This window comes from Euprymna scolopes, chromosome 31, assembly GCF_053919585.1.
Source record: "Euprymna scolopes isolate OS-2025 chromosome 31, ASM5391958v1, whole genome shotgun sequence".
Lineage (NCBI taxonomy): Eukaryota > Metazoa > Mollusca > Cephalopoda > Sepiida > Sepiolidae > Euprymna > Euprymna scolopes.
The window spans coordinates 88,433,219-88,451,904 of NC_136512.1; the positions used below are offsets into that span (position 1 = coordinate 88,433,219).

Sequence of the window (18,686 nt, forward strand, 5' to 3'; positions counted from 1 at the left end):
TTACTCATTTGAATCTGCAAGTTCCTTTTTTTTTTTTAACTTTTTTTTTGTTCTAAAAATAATTTCATGATTATATTGTGATATGCTAAAAATAATTTCATGATTATATTGTGATATGCTAAAAATAATTTCATGATTATATTGTGATATGCTAAAAATAATTTCATGATTATATTGTGATATGCTAAAAATAATTTCATGATTATATTGTGATATGCTAAAAATAATTTCATGATTATATTGTGATATGCTAAAAATAATTTCATGATTATATTGTGATATGCTAAAAATAATTTCATGATTATATTGTGATATGCTAAAAATAATTTCATGATTATATTGTGATATGCTAAAAATAATTTCATGATTATATTGTGATATGCTAAAAATAATTTCATGATTATATTGTGATATGCTAAAAATAATTTCATGATTATATTGTGATATGCTAAAAGGTCGACTTCTTTCTAAATATTCAAATCTAAATTTGTTTGCTTTTGTCTTCTTTGCTTACTTTTTTGTCTCTGTCTTCTTTGTTTCCTTCATCTTTTTCGCTAACTTTGTATTTTTGCTTCCTTCGTCTTCTTTAACTTCTTTGCCTACTAAGTTTTATTTTTCGCCTATTTTGTCTTCGTCGTCTTTATTTTAATCTTTTGTTATTTTATTTGGATTACAAGTCTGAACATTTTTTGGCAAATTGTTTTTTTTTAAATGTTCCCCTCCCCAACCTACCCCGACCATAACATATATATATATAATTATAACATTATAGCTACATTCCAAGTTCTAAATATTTATTCTCTTTACCAAACAATTCCTTCAGCATATCAAAACTTTGGCACTTTTTTTTTTTTTACAGATCTGTTTCGTTATGCAGAAACAATCAATTATTATTATGTCAATATCTACAAAATTCGAATAGACAACATTCCTTTATTTGATATACTATTAGGTTTTTAAATAAAGATACGTACATATTATAAATATTAATAAATTATTTACCAATTTAACCTTATATGAAGAATAAACAATACAAAAGCTAACATGATTGCACACATTTTTAAGATATTAAATACGATTTAAAAACGTTACTTTCGCACTCACTACCTAAATAAACTCATTTTAGATCTAACACTAGTTAACATATTATAGACGATAAATATTTGTTAAATTAAGTAATATTATCATAAAAATAATCTCTGTGTAGACTAAAATCTTTTTAGAACAATTTGTTGTGCATATTTCTTTCTAAGCAAAATATTTTTTGATTTGTCTAAAGAGTATATGTATGGAAAGAGTCAATATTGACATAATAATAATTGTTTTTGCATAACGAAGCAGATCAGTAAAAATTGTGCTGAATTTTTTAAATGCTGACAGGATTGTTTGGTAAGAAAAATAAATATTTGGAACTTGGAATGTAGATATATTCTATAATATTTTATATATACTCTGTTATTTTTAACTAACATTGCACTTCTAAACTAAAACGATTCGTATACACAAACGGTGAAATATAATTAAAAAAAGAATATATATATATATATATATATATATATATATATATATATATATATATATACTCTCGTAAAGAAAATTAAATAAGCTATAAACAATTTAAACCATTAAAGACACTAATAGTTAGAGGAAAGAAAATTTTAAATAAACGATCAAAATTTATATGCAAATGTAGACAGAAAAATAATCTAAAAATGATTAAAAAGAAAATTACAATAAGTAAATAAAAATGATATTTCAATAAATAAAAAAGTATATAAAAACATTTTAGATAAATGAAAAAAGTTATTAGAAAGTAAATAATAAATTAATAAAACAAAAACACACATTCCGGATAAAAATATTGTAAACCAATATAATTTTTAAAATATTGTAAACTGATATAATTTTTAAAATATTGTAAACCAATATAATTTTTTAAATATTGTAAACCAATATAATTTTTTAAATATTGTAAACCAATATAATTTTTAAAATATTCTAAACCAATATAATTTTTAAAATATTGTAAACCAATATAATTTTTAAAATATTGTAAAATAATACAGGGTGTTTCAAAAGTCTTGGGAACATTACAAATTCGTATATCTCATGAACTATTCCAGGTAGAAAAATGAAACTGTTGTCATTTTAAAGCTTGCTTAATCAAGTTTTTGGTCATACTAATGATTTTCGTCTTATCTTTCCATGTGCAGTAATGGCGTTCTCTAAACAAGACAAGGCGTTTTGCGTCCTCCAATTTGCAAAGACTGAATCGTGGACATGTGTTCAGCGTGCATTTCGCAGGAAATTTAAAAAAGAAGTCCCTGAAAGGAAACCCATTGTCAGATGGCATGCTAAATTTGTGAAAGATGGGTGTTTGTGCCCAAGTAAGCGAACAGGTCGCCCTTCAACTTCAGAAGCTGCAGTTGAGCAAGTCTGGGCAGCCTTTCAGCGGAGCCCCCGTAAATCAGTGAGAAGAGCCAGCAGGGAACTTCAGCTTGCTCCAGCAACTGTCTGGCGTGTCTTAAGTAAACGACTGCAAATGGTACCTTACAAGCTCAAGTTGGTCCAAAAGTTGAAGGACACTGATAAGCCACTTCGCCGTGACTTTTGCATTGCAATGCAAGAGTAGTTGGAAGATAACGGCTTTGATGACCGGCTTGTTTTTAGCGATGAGGCGACCTTCCATCTGAATGGCAAAGTTAACAAGCATAGCACTCGCATATGGGGTACTGAGAATCCTCATGAAATTCTTGAGCACGAGCCAGATTCACCAAAAGTGAACGTGTTTTGTGCAATTTCCAAGAAAGGTGTCTATGGACCGTTCTTCTTTGAAGAGGCAACTATCACTGGTGAATCCTATCTCAACATGATGGAAGACTGGTTAATGGCTCAGTTGGAAGAAGCAGAATCTGATGACTTCATTTTTCAACAAGATGGTGCACCACCACACTGGAGACTTAGAGTAAGGCAGTTTCTTAACACAAGGCTGCCTGGTAGATGGATTGGGAGATCTGGGCGAGGTGATGACGTTCTCATGCCCTGGCCTCCTAGGTCTCCAGATCTTACCCCGTGTGACATTTTCCTTTGGGGCTTTGTCAAGCAACAAGTCTATGTGCCGCCCCTTCCAAGAGATATTTAGGAACTAAAGGCTCGAATAACGGCAGTTGTGGGAACCATTGACATCAAGATGCTGGAACGCGTTTGGCAGGAAATGGACTATCGACTAGATGTCTGCCGTGTGAATGGTGCTCATATTGAGCAAGTTTGAAGATTCCCCACAAAACTTGAAACTTTAACCTTTCCAACGGTACCAATTTCATTTTTTAACTCCTAATAGTTTTTGAGTTATTAAAAATCGTTATGTTCCGAAGACTTTTGAAACACCCTGTATATTTTGTTAAATATGGTAAAATAATTTTTTTTTTTTAATTGAAAACTATATAATTAAAAGAAAAAATATATAGGCTTTTGGGAAATGATTTTTGTTTTTGATTTTGTTTGACTTTGAGAAGACAAAGAAAAATTAATTTTTCTCATTTTCTTTAAGGAAGTCAGAGGGTATGATTGAGCTTCTAATTACCATTATGGACGTCTGCAATCAGATTGTGCTGAATGAACATCCTTTCAAATCTATTGGGATCATTTATGCTCTGATGTTGTTGGAAAATTTTCAAACCAGCAAAATATAGCAACTTGTGTTCAATTAAGAGTTGTTTATTATAAATATTGAGATAAGGCATTAAATAACTCGGCATCATTTGTGTCTATATGACCACATTTAAAGTGTGAACATGACCTCTTAATCATTGTTTCAGACTGAGCACTTATTAAGTCATTGCTTTACTTGAATAGTATTTTTTCCCATCAGAAAGCAATTCTTTATTTACTTAGGAAATTCATATTTTTCACTTGTTTTTAAAATTTGCAGCAACAAATTCACTGTAATTTGTAAACTAGTAATTTGATTGTGGTGAAATTTTTACATATGCTATTCTAAGGTTTTTATTTCATGAAAATCATACAAGTATTTTTTTTTTTTTCATTATTTGTGACACTATATGTTAGGCCCAGGGCTTATCAATTGACATGTTATATCGTAAACCATTGGTTAACATGTGTAAAAGTATTTTAGCATCAGCTAATAATTTTTTCAATATTGAAGATATTAACTCGATCTATTTTCTAAGGTCAGTCAGATTTTAGGCATCCCACAATGAGCAAATACAAAAACAACAGTGCTTATTCAGATGAGCACTAATAGCGATAAACAAAAATGAAGAAAAACTTTTTTGTACGTACTTGTCATGGAATGAAGATTGCCTATTCCAAAAATCACAAAAATTAGTCAAGTAGTCTTTTTTTTTATTTACAGAAAACAACTTTGCCATTTTTTTACAATAAGTGACACATGAGGTCCTATTTCTCGAGAGAACAAAAGGGAAGGTAATCAGTGATTATTATGACAGTTTCCATTTGCAGTAGGGTTGTCTGCCCTTGTCCACCGATTCATTTTTTCGATCCTTATTGAAACGGTAAAATTTGATTTTCTTGAATAAAAAAAAAAGAATTTCTTAAAAGTACATGGTTTTTTGGGATGTTTTATTTTTGTCCCATGACTAGTACATACATGGCACAGACATTTTTGTATTTTCTTTTGATTTTAAATGTCACCATAAGTGCAAGTCAAAAGCACCGAAAGGACTCATTTAGTTCTACACCGAGTTCTTTGACTTCAGTTGATCTGTAAATAAACAGATAATATTCACGTATTTGCTTGTTCTGGGGTGCCTCAAATGTAATTGATCCATTTTCTGTATAGATTTATTACATCACTAGCGGGAGAGCCTGGCGTTGCCTTGTTGTTTGTAAGTGTGTGTTTAGAAAAAAAAAAAAAAAGGTTTTAGTAGGAAGGCAGGCTGGAACCTGTGACGCAAAGGCAGAAAAGAAAGTGAAAGAAAACGTGACATCTTACCGCTACAATATGGCACCACAGGAAGTGTAAAGCGTTCAAATTTAGCGATGTCGATTAAAAAGTTGACGTGCATAAGAATCACGCAGGTGCAGAAATGAATGTTGGCTGAAGGCCAGTTAGGCGTTCCGCTTTCTGCCATTTTATTTATTTGTTTCTCCACGATGCTGGGGAAACCTAGCTCCCCACTAAAAAGGGGAACTCTCAAATGAATAGCAATTGTCTGATCCGGGTGTTTGGAGTTATGTGAAAAAAAACAGTTGTAGTAGGCAGGCAAGCTCAAACCCGTGACGCGAAGACGGAAAAGAAAGTGAAAGAAAAGCTGACGTCTTACTGCTACGTTATGACGCGAGAGGAAGTGAAAAGCGTTCAAATTTACGATGTCAATCAAAAAGTTAGTTAGGTGAATGAGTTCAAGCAGGCGCAGAAATGAATGTCTGGCTGCAGGCCAGTTAATCTTCCTGCTTGCTGCTGTTTTATTCATTTGTTTCCCCATGAGGTTGGGGAAAACCAGCTCCCCACAAAAAGGAGGAGTGTCCAAATGAATTGCAATTGTCTGATATGAAGGGTTTCTCCCACATTAATCAAAGCTAATTGCCTTCAAGACGTCCTGGGCGGGAAGGCTGCTGATGGCTTTGCTTTAATGAGTTTCGCTTTATTTATACGAAAAAGACAAACAAACATGCAAAAGGATGGAATAGAGGGAATTTTTTAAAAGTCAATTAAAATAAATGTAGAGATGACGTTCATTCACAAATCGGGGATATTATAATCTAGGAAGCATAAGGAAAGTTCTAAATAAATGTAATCTCGTCGAGAACCCTGGTGAAAATAAGCCTTTCTTGGACATACAAAAACATGAGTGACCGTTTTACCTTTTATATATATATATATATATATATATATATATATAGTATGTAATAAGCTAAATTTTTTATGAATTTCTCTGAAATCTTTTTGTCTTCTCTACTATTTACCGAGTAGCAAACCAATTTATGCTTACAATCGAAGCATACACAGTTGTATGATGTGCCACGGGAAACACCTGAGCTTTTTTTTTTTTTCTTTTTTTTTTTTTTAAATTGGTGGACAATTTTGTTTGACCAAAATTTCCAAAGAAATATTTAATTTCCAATCACGTCATTAATATGAAAAAAAATTTTGCTTTCTTCAAAGTTCCCCAATGGTTTCTGACGCTCCTATTCCGAATTTGTGTTCATAGGATGTCATCAGACGACTGACTGTTCATTACCGATATAAATGATTGCACACTAAAAATAATTTAAATAAAAAATATAAAAAATCAGGTTTTCTTCAAGCAAAGTCCCGTGACATTTGCTGCGGGCCTGTCAAACTAACTATTTCATAAACATATTTTTTTTTATAATAGTTCAAATAAAGACTATCTAAAAAAAACCTTTTTAATTTCAATAAATCATTTCTTAGTCTGACAGACCCGCAGTAACCGTTATGGACCTTGTTTGAAGAAATCCTGATGCTTTTTATAATTTAACTAGTCTGGGTACCTGGCGTTGCCCAGGTATTTTGGAAGTGTGTGTTGAGCAAAAAAAAAAAAAAAAAGTGGTAGTAGGCAGGCAGGCTCGAACCTGTACCACGAAGGAGGAAAAGAACATGAAAAAAAAAACATGACGTGTTTGCTGTTGCGCCCATTGTCAAATCGGAAGTGACATAGGTTTAAATTAAGGCTAAACAATCGAAAAACGGCGATGGCTTTCGAAAAAGTGACCCTTCCCTGTAGAAAAGAGGGTGAAAGAATTAATATTTTTGGCCAATGTTTCGATATTTGTTGTCCGAAAGGTCGAGCTTCAAAATGATACAAATCTCGTGAAAACATACATACTTTCATACATACATACTTTCATACATACATACATACAATTAAACAAACAGGTGATATTTATATGATTTACTTATTTTTAATGTGCAATCATTTATAACAGTGGAAATAGTCTACCAATGATGTCCTCTAGACACAAATTTGGAATCGGGTCATCAGCAATAAAAAGAAAAACACTTTTTTCTTTTAGCTTTATTATTCGCACTGTCTCCCGTTTGGAAAATAATTTTGAATCCTTTGAACTGCCAGATATCAAGTTGACACGAAAGTTCTCGCAGTTTTTAACTTTTAAATTCAGATGAACATAGCTCAGCTCAAACAAAAATGTTTTGATTGAAATAAGCATCATCAGAATCAACAAACTTTTGTCAACGCAAAACAAGTGTATTTATGCCAGTAACGTAAAAATCTTGCGTTCTGGTGGCGATAAAGTTGCAAAAGGCATTTTTGTTATCGCTTAGGATTTTTAAGCATTTCTCATGCAGAAAGTTGTCAAGATGCTTGAAGAAGTGGTAGTCAGTAGGTGAAAGGTCTGGAGAGTATGGCGGATGAGGCAGAGTTTCATAGTCCAATCCATTCAACTTCTGCAGGGTCGGTTTAGCAACATGCAGTCGGGCATTGTCGTTCTGGAAAGAAAACATAATTGTTTTAAAACGATTGTAATTTAAATGATAAGATAGAGCAAAAAAAAAAAAACGCTCTTTAAAATGATATATAAAGTGAAGATATTATAGTGAAAACTCATTTGAAATCAAAATGAAATATTCTGCAAAAACCTACTTAACCTAAAAGAAAGTGATGTTTTTTTTTTTTTTGTAGCTTGCATTTAGTTTTAAAGACAACTATTATGGTTTTTTAGTGGTTAATATTATCAGTATTTTATTGTTATCAACATGTCATGCTCCTCAAGCTGATGATCTGGTGCTATCAGATTAGGCTGTCTGAAGATATCGGCTTCTTGACCTAAAAAAATGCTATAAACATTAACTTTTTTCTTTTTCCTTTTGCAAAAGTCAGTGATGTTCTGCAAAGCCAAAACAACAATTTTCCTTAACAAAATAATCAAACCAAACACCATGAATAAATATTTGAAGATATAAAATACTTGAAGCATAAATTTTATTTTATTTTTTTTTTTTTGAAAATGGCTGGACTCAGCATTGAATAATCTAAAAAGGTTTGATATGCCATAAAATAAAATAACCAAACATTAATCTGATTGTGACGAGGTCTATATGTTGTCCCTCTTCTCTCTTTCTCGAGAGAGACAATGGACAACCTCAGAAATGGTACCTGTCTAATTAGGAGTTTATAGTGAAGCAGGAGTTTACACGAGCACTTCTGATCCAGTATTGCTTAATTCCAATATCGAGGAGAAATTCAAGCACTGTTGGGTTAAGCAGAGAAAGACTACTGTTATTTCATAGTTTTCTTCTATTTTAGTTACCTTACTCAAGGTTTCAGAATCTAGTTTTCTTGAATGGGGGGGGGTGAAAATTTTCGACATCTTCTCCAAAGCGTAAACACTATTAAAAAAAAAAAAAAAAAAAAAAAAAAATTTTTTTTTTTTTTTACCTTTTCCTGCTTTTTGCACCCACAAGGTAACCCCCCCCCCACTCCACTTCCCATCATAAATGTATGAGGAGGCCGGTCCACCGACCAACCACTGAAATTTACACCCATCGCCTCTTTATCTTACGTGGTCGCCGGTGTTTTTTTCCCCCCATCTAGCCTTGTCCGTCTCGCCCACATCCTTCCAGTCTGGATTTGACTTTTCCGAGGGCTCCATGTCGAGATTCCCAGAGAATGACTTTTTTGGCAGTGCTGGTACTCTGGGTTCTGGCAAGTATTAAACTATCATATTGGCATGCACTGTGGAATACAAGAGAATGACAGAGAGTGAGTGAGGTTGGGGGGGGGGGTTGTGTGTGTGTGTTGTTGTTGTTGTTGTCATGTGACATTAACCAATGAAATGCTAGTAGACTTTTTTTTGTCAGTGGAAGCTTTATGTGTTTGTCTTTTCATTTGCATTTTTCTGTGACTGCGATTTAAAAAAATATAATTGCATACAAATAGTACTTACATGATTTTTATAAAAATATCCAATCAGATATCGTGTGTGTGTGTATACAAATAGACCTAATTCATAAGATTAAAAATTTTAAATCAAATATAATTGATTTTTACCGTATGGGAACCGTTGTAGCTGGAGTAGAATGCGAGAAAAAACAAGCATTAAAAATTGTTTGTTTTTTGTATTTTTCTAATAAAATATTAATAAATAAGGAATCATTTTGATTTAAAATCAACTTAGTAATATGCATGTAAACTTGAAAAAAAAAGCATGTTTGGAATGTGTCAAGATTATGCAAATGAGCAAAATATAAACAAGATGGCAACTGAATTTGACTGATGTCATGTTATTTTGTTTATTCAGATAATGTTCATACATTTTAAGTGTTTTTTTCTCAATTTTACATGTGTAATATTAAGTGGATTTTAAATCAAAATGATTCCTCATTTTATAATGTATAATAAAAACAATATAAAACCATTTTCAATGTCTATATTGAATTTGTTTGTGTTCTTTTTTTTTTTTTTTTTTGCAACCTTTAACGTTTGCCTTGATTTTTAAATAATTTAGTAGCATAAAAATTTTAATAAATCAAATTAAAGTTGCAAAATCCTATTTTAAAAAATAATTTGATAAAAACGGATTCTTGTCCACAATTCTCCCCATATCAAAATTTTTTTTTTTTAATCTGTATGGTGTACATATCTGTGGCGAAACGAAAATATCCTATTCCAAAAATCACATAAATTGATCAAGTAGTTTTATTTTTAAATAAGAAAATCAAATTTTATGAGTATCTGATGAAGCAACTATCTCACCTGCCATTTTGAAAACAATCTCAAGAATCAAAGGGAGATAACTTAACAATAATTCAGGCTTGCAAGATTCATATTGTGATGTCTATGGATTCCCATTAATCATTTAAGGATGATTTTCTTTATAAAAATAAAACTATTTGATAAATTATATGATTTTTGGAATACAATACTTTTCATTTTATCATGGCTACCATATATTGTACAGATTTTTCTTTAATTTATTTTTTTTTTTCTGAAGTATAGCGAGAAATCTGGCAATTCTGGATTCAAATTTAGCACCTTGTTAATTTAATGTAGTAGACCTGACATCTATTCAATGTAGTCGCCTTCAGCCTCAATCACCACCTCGATACGGGCCCGAAACTAGGAGCATGCCTATTCCACAAATGCCAGCGGGAGCTCGGCAAATACTCGTCCGATGGTGGTGATCAGGCTGGCTTTGGTGTTGTGGGAGGTCATGTTGGTGATGTTCTTAATGTATGACCAAATAAAGTAATCCAGCAGGTCCAGGTTGGGGGAGGAGGGGGTCGAATGAGAGAAGGATCCAAAATCGTAGCACTCCTTCTAAAGCCAAGCCTGGGTCTCTTTGGACTTGTGGGCCGGCACCAAGTCTTACTGCCATGCTCAGGGTTTGGCAGTGGCCACCTGATTGCACCAGGGGTCACCACACTCTTCAGCACATCCAGGTACACTTTAGTGTTGACTTTGAAGATGTGAGGTGGCATTATGTGGCTCTTACTAAAAACCACACCATAACCGTAGCCAGAAACTTTGTTTTCATCACCCTGTGCACGTCCCTGTTATTCATGGCAATCCTGCAATGCATTTTGAGGGTGCTGACAATGGTCCTGTTTTTATAACTTGGATCGATAGAGATCATGAGATTTACAGCGGCACATCTTCAATCTCGCTCACTGAACATTGTGTCACTTTCTGACATGATAGAAGGTTCCTATCGCTCTTGGGATTTGTACACAACTGGCCAACTAGTAGATGGTCTGCAACAACAAAAGAAAACCGATTTTCATCAAACAGAAATGGAATCGTGTCGTCTTTTCTAGGGCGTCAATTTTATCATTCTTCCCTATATATAATTCTATGAATTTTTTTTTTTTTTATATAGAAATTAGAAATAATTTAAACAATTTCACCGTTAATAGCCATACTTGAAAAATGCACCTGACCTTTTCATAAACTTTTAGTATTTGCATTATAAGCAGATTTCTAAACAAACAAAAAAAAAAAAATTTAAATGCGTTTTAAGTAAAAAGAAAAGTATTTACATGTTATGTTCAAATTAGTAAAAAGTTGTGAAAAATGATTGAGTAAAAAAAATAATTACGTATAAAAATATATTATTGTACATTCTCGATCCCCCATTTAATTTGAATCTAAAAAAGGGGGAGATAAGTCAGTTTGTGATATGTAATTTCGTATAACAAACAGACTTTTTTCATGCAATAAAAGAAACATTTTTTTTTCCTTTGTTATTTTAAAAAAACTAAAACTCAATTATTTAACAAACTTGATTTCTACGTGTAATTGTTTTTCTATTCTATTATTTTTTGTAATTTTTGATGTGACCTGTAAGTACATACTAGTATTTTTACTTAAAAGGCATTAGTGTGACTTTTTTAGAAATTAACTTATAATGTACAAGCACTCTTTGTTTATATATATATATATATATATATATATATATATATATATATATATATACCTGTTAGATAATCATTTTAGCAAGTGAATAATTAAGTTTCATATTCACAATGAAGTGTCGAATGAGTGTGTCGTGTCTGCTTATATGAATTGCTAAACAAATCAGATTCCAATAGATTTTTGTTTTTTTTGTTTTTTGGGTTTGTTTTTTTTTCCTGCTTTTTCATAACAGCTTTACGTGTTTGTCTTTTTTATTTGCAATTTGTGTGATTGTAATTTTAAATCACTAATATGAATATCATTTCACTCGTTGTTTCAATAGCTATTTTGTATGTTTATATTTATGTCAGTAATTTTGCCGAGTCACTTTATCAAAGAAAGTTTGCCTGCCCTCACCTTCCCACTGATCAATTAAGACAATTGCTAAGTGGAAGGAAAAAAGCAAGCTCCTAATTTTAAAAAAAAAAAAAAAAAAAAGCTTCTTTTTATTTTAAGCTGAGTAAATATAAATTGTTTATGGATTCAAAATGCATTTAAATCAAGTTTCAGAAAAGAAGATTCAGGTGAGCAATTTATTTACCCGTGTTTCAAAACATTTATTCAAAGTTGCCACAAGGCAGAAAACTAAGCACACACATACATGTTTCTCAGCGAAAAGTTACTTTGATAAATGAATTCATACACAACAATAGGTAACAACATTTTGTCAAACAAAAAAACATATCTATCTATCTATCTATCTATCTATATATATATATATATATATATATATATATATATATATTATTAGTAGTAGTAGTATTTACTTTGACAGTGCTTAGTTCGTGAGTAAAGCTAAATATTAAGTTATGAAAACGTATATTGCAATTAAGCTACACAGAAATTTCTGTGTTTCATCCTCCTAAGGACTCATCAGGCTAAAGCATAGAATCAATGTTGCAGGATGTTTTTTTTTATATTCATGTAGCATTGGGTTTCTAGTTAATTAATGCAGAAAATTGTAGCTGAATTGCCACACATTTTTTTTTCATAACTTTTTATATATATGACTACTTCATTTAATCACATAAATTCATATACGAAAATATAATTTATGCGTAAATTTTTAGTATTTACTTCAACAGTGCTCAATACATAGGTAGAGCTAGGTAGTAAGTTATAAAAATATATGTGGAAATTAAGCTACACAAAATATTCCGCGTTTCATTCTTGAAAGAAATCGTCAGGCCAATGCAGTAATTCACTGAGAGAGATACACCTGAAATTTTTAAGACATGCATCTAGAAGGAAACTGATGTAAAAACCTGTGGTCTACTGTATGCTCTGTCCTGTGGCAGTCATCTGCACCAACAAAGGTGAGCAGTAATACCAAGAAGGCTGGTTGGCTCTGCACAAAGCCTTCACCACTATAAACAAATTATCTTTGTGGATTTCAAAGGAACTTGGCTGTTGTCAGGGAAGCTCATACGTCAAAATCGATGGGAGGGTCCATTATATATATACTAGCGGGGGTACCCAGCGTTGCCTGAGTGTTTGTTTCCGGGATGGGGGGGGGGGTTAAAAAATGTTATGGTAGGTAAGTAGGAAGGATCAAACCCGGAGTCATGAGTAAAAGTAGGAAAATAAAGTGTGGAAAAAAAAAAAAAAAAACATCTGCAACGTTAACAGTTCGGCCACCAAGAAAAGTCCATTCCAGTTGTTTAGGAAAAAAAAAAAAAAAAACGACTACGGTAGGTCGGCGCGAACGTGAAAATATAATGTGAATTGTCCAGCACGCTAACCACTACGCCACAGAGCACTGCAGCTTAGTTTAGTGATTTTAAATAACTTCACATGAAAGAACTACGAAGCCAAACCGGTGTTCTCTTCTCAACTGTTCCTTGTGAACGATCCCCAAACGGTGTTAAGTGGTGGCAGGGGGAGGAGGAATTTATTAGAGAGAAAATATTTTACCACTTCCATTGATCTTAACCGATTTTGGCCGTGACTTCTCAGCAGAAAAAGTATAGAAATTTAAGATTATCGAGGAATTTGAGAAATAATAAGCCTATAACACACCTCAGATATTGTTCTGCCGTTTGTGCATATTATATTTGCATGAAATATCTTGATTTTTAATCCTATTAAGGTCAAAATCCGACGGGAAAAAATGAGTTCATTTTATATATATATATATATATATATATATATATATATATATATATAAAAATTATCAAACCCTTTTAAGGACAGGCACTGTCTGGAAAATATAAACTAAGAGACAGTCAACAAGCATTCATGCAACATTTACGATTTCCGTCATTCGAACACTTTGGATTGTCTAATGTCCACACCCGAATTTAGTGTTTATTATTAATTCCTTGATTCTCGTGGCATTTGTTTGGTGGCCCAGAGGTAGAGGCTTAGCAAATGGAATCAAAAGTGGCTTCATAGCTGGGTTTGAATCTCCCAACAGGCAGGAATTCTTATCCTACACTGATAATTGCATAAGCATAAAACACTAGTATCTCTAAATATAAAAAAATAATTACTTAATTATATATGAGTTATTATTGTTACATCTAAGAGACCCCGTGTCAATAGCAATTATGTCAGCTGATATGAAGTTTGACATAGGCACATTAAGTGCATGTCATGATGACCCAAATCTACAAAGCAGAATCATTCCCAGGGTTAAATCAAAGATGACTGACATTTGGGATAAAAACAAAACGAGAGGTTAGATCAGTTAGACAAAACAGAGGTATAAGTCGAGATGATGAATAACATGTTTTCGAGTTGAGAAAAAACAAAGGTTTTCAATTCAGTCTCTGTGAAAGCATGCATGAGGCACACCACCGATAATGCAGTAAAGAAACTTTGATATTCGTTAAGTGTGAAATGTTATCTCAAAGACCTTTGTCAGCATGTCATCTATTTTAGTTATGGTTAGGGTTTAGAAGTTAACTAAATAATTAGCTAAGAGAATCTTTTAGTTTATTCTGCCCTAAATAAAACCTTTAAGAAACTGTCAGCAAACATCTTTTTTGTGTATTTCCGGTATGAAAAGAAGCTTTATTTGCATAGCCACCAATAAAACGAGCACATGCTACTCCCATGAGAAAAATGACCTTAAACTATATCCGATGGTGAAGCCCCACCTTGCGGGCCTTGGGGAGTGTGGAGCCACCCTTTAATTGCCATTGCTCCCAGGTCCACTCTGATCCGGAGTGGTAGTACCTGTTAGGGTCCCAACTATGGGTTAAATAGAATCTGACTTAAAAAAAAAAAAATATACTCCATTAAAAATCGTTCCTCAAAATAACTAGATTCGGCATTAAATAACGTGAAAAAGTTTGATATGCCGTAAAACAAAAACAACCAACCAACCCATGAGAAAAAATTGCCTCATCAGCCTTGTCGGTATTCCTCAGCAAGGACACCTCAGGCAATTAGCAATGAACTAACCCCTTCTCAGAGGGTGAAAAGGTAAAGCCTGGGAAGGTAGATTTCCTAGAACTGCGCAACCTGACAGAGAAATAGGCACACGATTAGTTTTTAAAAAAATTTTTTAACCAATGAGAATACAGATGATTCATGAGTTCACTTTTTTCTTATTGAAGTTGATTTTTTTTGTTACTGTTCAATAACCAGCCATTTTCTTTCACATAGCTTGTAATCATAGGATCCTCACTAATAACCTATAATTTTGACGTTTCCATAATTTTTTAACTACACGCCAGGTAAAGATGGATCCCTTTATGGAAAGGCTACTTCGACTACTAGATGCAGGATTAGACTAATTATATCTGCCAGAGCTGCAGGTTTTACATTAATCTTTTCTCCTCCCGGATGAGTTGCCATAGATCTAGCTATGGAGTACTATCAACTCTGGATTTTTTTCTTTAAAATCACTACAGACAAGGCATGAAGCCACTTAATGTAAGGAGCTAAAACAGAAAAAAAATATACTACTACAAGGTAAAAAACTAAGTATTTAATGGATAGGTTGCAACCCAGAAAGCAGCAATTCTTCCCCCTTTATCAGAAACATCACTAAGAACTGAAGGACAAAATAAGGGAAGTGAGAGTTATGAAGTTGCCATGTTATTGGTGCATTATAAACAATAATCGTTTACCTTATAAAATATTTTGACCCAGTGATTTGAGTAGCAGTAAGAGGAGTTGTAACTGAGGGAGGAGTATTTTCTCCAACTCTTATGACATTTGCAATTAATGGAGGAGACACTACTGATTAGATTAAATATAAAAACCATTAAAATCTAATAATTTTCTTAAAAAATGTCCTAACAACTGATAAAACTGATTGCTTATATGTATAAAAGCAATATGGTTAATGCTACAGGGGAATTTCTCTACTTTTTAGACCATAAGATTTTTTTTCTTAAAACTTTTTAATTGCAGGTGTTGTACGCACAAAATTTGCTATTGCGAATAACATTGTTTATCTGTTATTTAAAATTATAGTTTTGACACAAAATAAATGACTCCTTATTTATTTTTTTTTTTAAATTACACGTTTAAAACCAGGCTTGTTGTTTTATTTACGCAGTAACAAAATCAGCTCACAATAATCGTGTTGATGCAAATCTTAAAAATCACAAACGCAAGCACCAAAAGAAGCGTTAAAAAAAAAGTAATGATGCATACGTATTTGATTTTTTGGAGATGAGGTTTGATTATCATACTATTTACTATCTAAAGCAATTTTATTTATTTTATATTTGAGTGCATTATATTTTTTTTATAAAATTATCCATATTTCGGAAGTTGTATGCATTTGAAATTCATTCTGCTGTCATCCCAAGTATTCTTGGATAAGGCATTGTACATGCATGCATATATGTATATAGAATAGAATTGAACTAATTTTTTTTTTTTTTTTTTACATTTCTGACTTTTTTAGATGAGGATTGGTTATTCATATTATTTTAGACTCATCAGACTACTGTTCTCATCTTGAGTGTCATTTTCACAACGTTTTGATAAAAACATTCCCAAGTTGGACAAGATATACCTGAAGAAGATCGGAGGTTACATCAGCCGAAACGTTGAGAAAATCAAACTCAAGATGAGGACAGTAGTCCAATGAATCCAAATAATATGAATATTTTTTTTTAAAATTTTTATTTTTTAAAAAATTTTTGTAAAATGAAATTTTATTTTAAAATGGGATCACATTCATTAGAAAAATAGTAATCTTTTTCTCACTATCCGTTTCAATTTGGAATTTCAAAAACAAATACGGAAAAAAAATAATAATGAAAAAGTATTTGTGGTATCTGGATGATTTAATCTGCCATTCTCATCTTGAGTGTTATTTTTACAATGTTTCTAATGATGTAGCCTTTCACCTTCAGGTCTATCGTGTTGAACTTGACAATATGTACAGAATCTTGAATGGAACACGTTACTCATTGGTCTAATGAACTCCATCAATTTCCCTGTTTTAATACCTTATTGTAATACAACTTCATATTCCAATAGTTTCTTTCCAAGAACTGCCTGATGCTACCAGATCAGGCCGTCTGAAGATATTGGCTTCCTGAGACGAAATGCACCTAAAATTGATGCTTTTTGTTTTTCTACTTCCTTTTGCAAAATTTAATTATGTCCTGCAAAACCAAAAACAACAACCCACCTTTTCTCCCCTTCCATTTCGCCTTTTCTCTTTCTATACCCCTCACTTTCTGACTGGTTTCCCAACTTAAAATGTACCAAACATTAATACTGTAACCCTTTTCCCTATCCCATTGCAAAACTCATTCATGTTCTGCTGGGCAGGGAACAAAAATGATAAAATCCACTATAAAACAACCAAGCCAAACACTACAAACTAGCAGTTGAAGATACAAAGCTTTAAGAAGGAAAACCTTCTACAAAATAACTGACTTCAATTTGAATACTATTTCCATTTCCCAAATAACTGGATTCGGCATTAAATAGCCCAAAAAGGGTTGATATGCCGGAAGACAACCAAACCAAACTCTACAAATAAATATTTGGAGATATGAAGAACTTGAAGCATAAAAACTGTTTCCAAAATAACTGGATTCGGCATTTAATCACCTGAAAATGGTAGGCAATAAAACAACCAAACCAAGAACTGCAAATTGTAGAACTCTCTCTCTCTCTCTCTCTCTCTCTCTCTCTCTCTCTCTCTCTCTCTCCTCTACTTAGGGTGTTGGTTATTTCAAAACTAAGGCGAATCGGCATCTTGTGTCTTTGTAATCATCTTTCATTCTTATTAGCCCTTAAATTAATGCTTTCACGCCTTATCTGTCGCGATTTCCATAAAAATCTTTTTAATTCAATTCATGGGGGTAGCATGTTCTTGTTCTGTCAACCATGACAGGTTAGAAATCTTAAGTGATTACTAGGGTTAGGACAACAGCATATTCTTTTCATTGTTTTAACGCTCGAATGTGCATCCGTTGATATCTTATATGCTTTTATATAGAGTGATGTGGTTCTCGGTTGATTAACTGTGTCCGTATCAAATATATATATTCGAGAGTCAAAACAGTAATAAGAATATTTTGTTGTCATAACCCTAGTGATTAGCAATGATGGTTGAACATTGAACCTCCAGAAGAGTATCACTTAAAGCTGAATTATCAAGTACCTTATCCATTATGCCATGGGTCCTGGCCAAAATCTTGTTAAAATAACATTCAAGATGAGAACATCAGTCCAAATAATATGAATTATCAATCCTCATCTCCAAAAACAATTCAGGATTCTTTTAATATTGTGAAAATAGTAACGAAAATGTAACACAAGTTTAAAAAAAAAAATGAAAAGTAACGATGCGTACGTTTCTGATTTTTTTTGAGATGAGGATTGATTATTCGTATCATCTGGATTCTTAATACTATTGTTCTTATCTTGGGTGTTATTTTCACGTTTTGATCAATCTCACCTCCGACCTTCTTCATGTGTATCTTTATCCACTACGAATAAAGTACTTGGTAAAATTTAGCTGTAAGTTACACCTCTTCTTGTGGTTGAAGGTTCAATCCTCAGTTCAGGCTACACTCAAAATACAATTGTGAACTACATAGGACTCGGTCATGGCTGATGGAATGAGAGCTTGCTACTCCCGTAGATTAAATAAAGGGTTCCATTCGAAATTCCTGAGTTGACCAAGATAAATCTGCCGAAACGTTGTGAAAATCACACTCAACATGAAAATAGTCAGAAGAATCCAAACAATACGAATACTGACTTGTATTTAGAAATGAATATAAGAGAAGGTACTCTTGCAGAAATTTGACTAGATCCTCTGGATTTTCCGTTGATTAT

General features: G+C 32.5%; 1 protein-coding gene across 5 annotated transcripts in view; it reads left to right on the forward strand.

Annotated features, from left to right (window-relative positions):
- Positions 1-18,686, forward strand: part of LOC145255841 (phosphatidylinositol 4-kinase alpha-like) — a 272,694-nt gene that overhangs the window by 210,623 nt on the left and 43,385 nt on the right. For 4 of the 5 annotated variants that reach the window (XM_080114579.1, XM_080114575.1, XM_080114577.1 and 1 more), the window contains one exon: positions 8,562-8,672. The exons of the other annotated variant lie outside the window; for it this stretch is intronic. In XM_080114579.1, the coding sequence (XP_079970705.1) occupies positions 8,562-8,672 (111 nt within the window). The remainder of the gene's footprint in view (positions 1-8,561; positions 8,673-18,686) is intronic. 5 annotated transcript variants of the gene reach the window in all.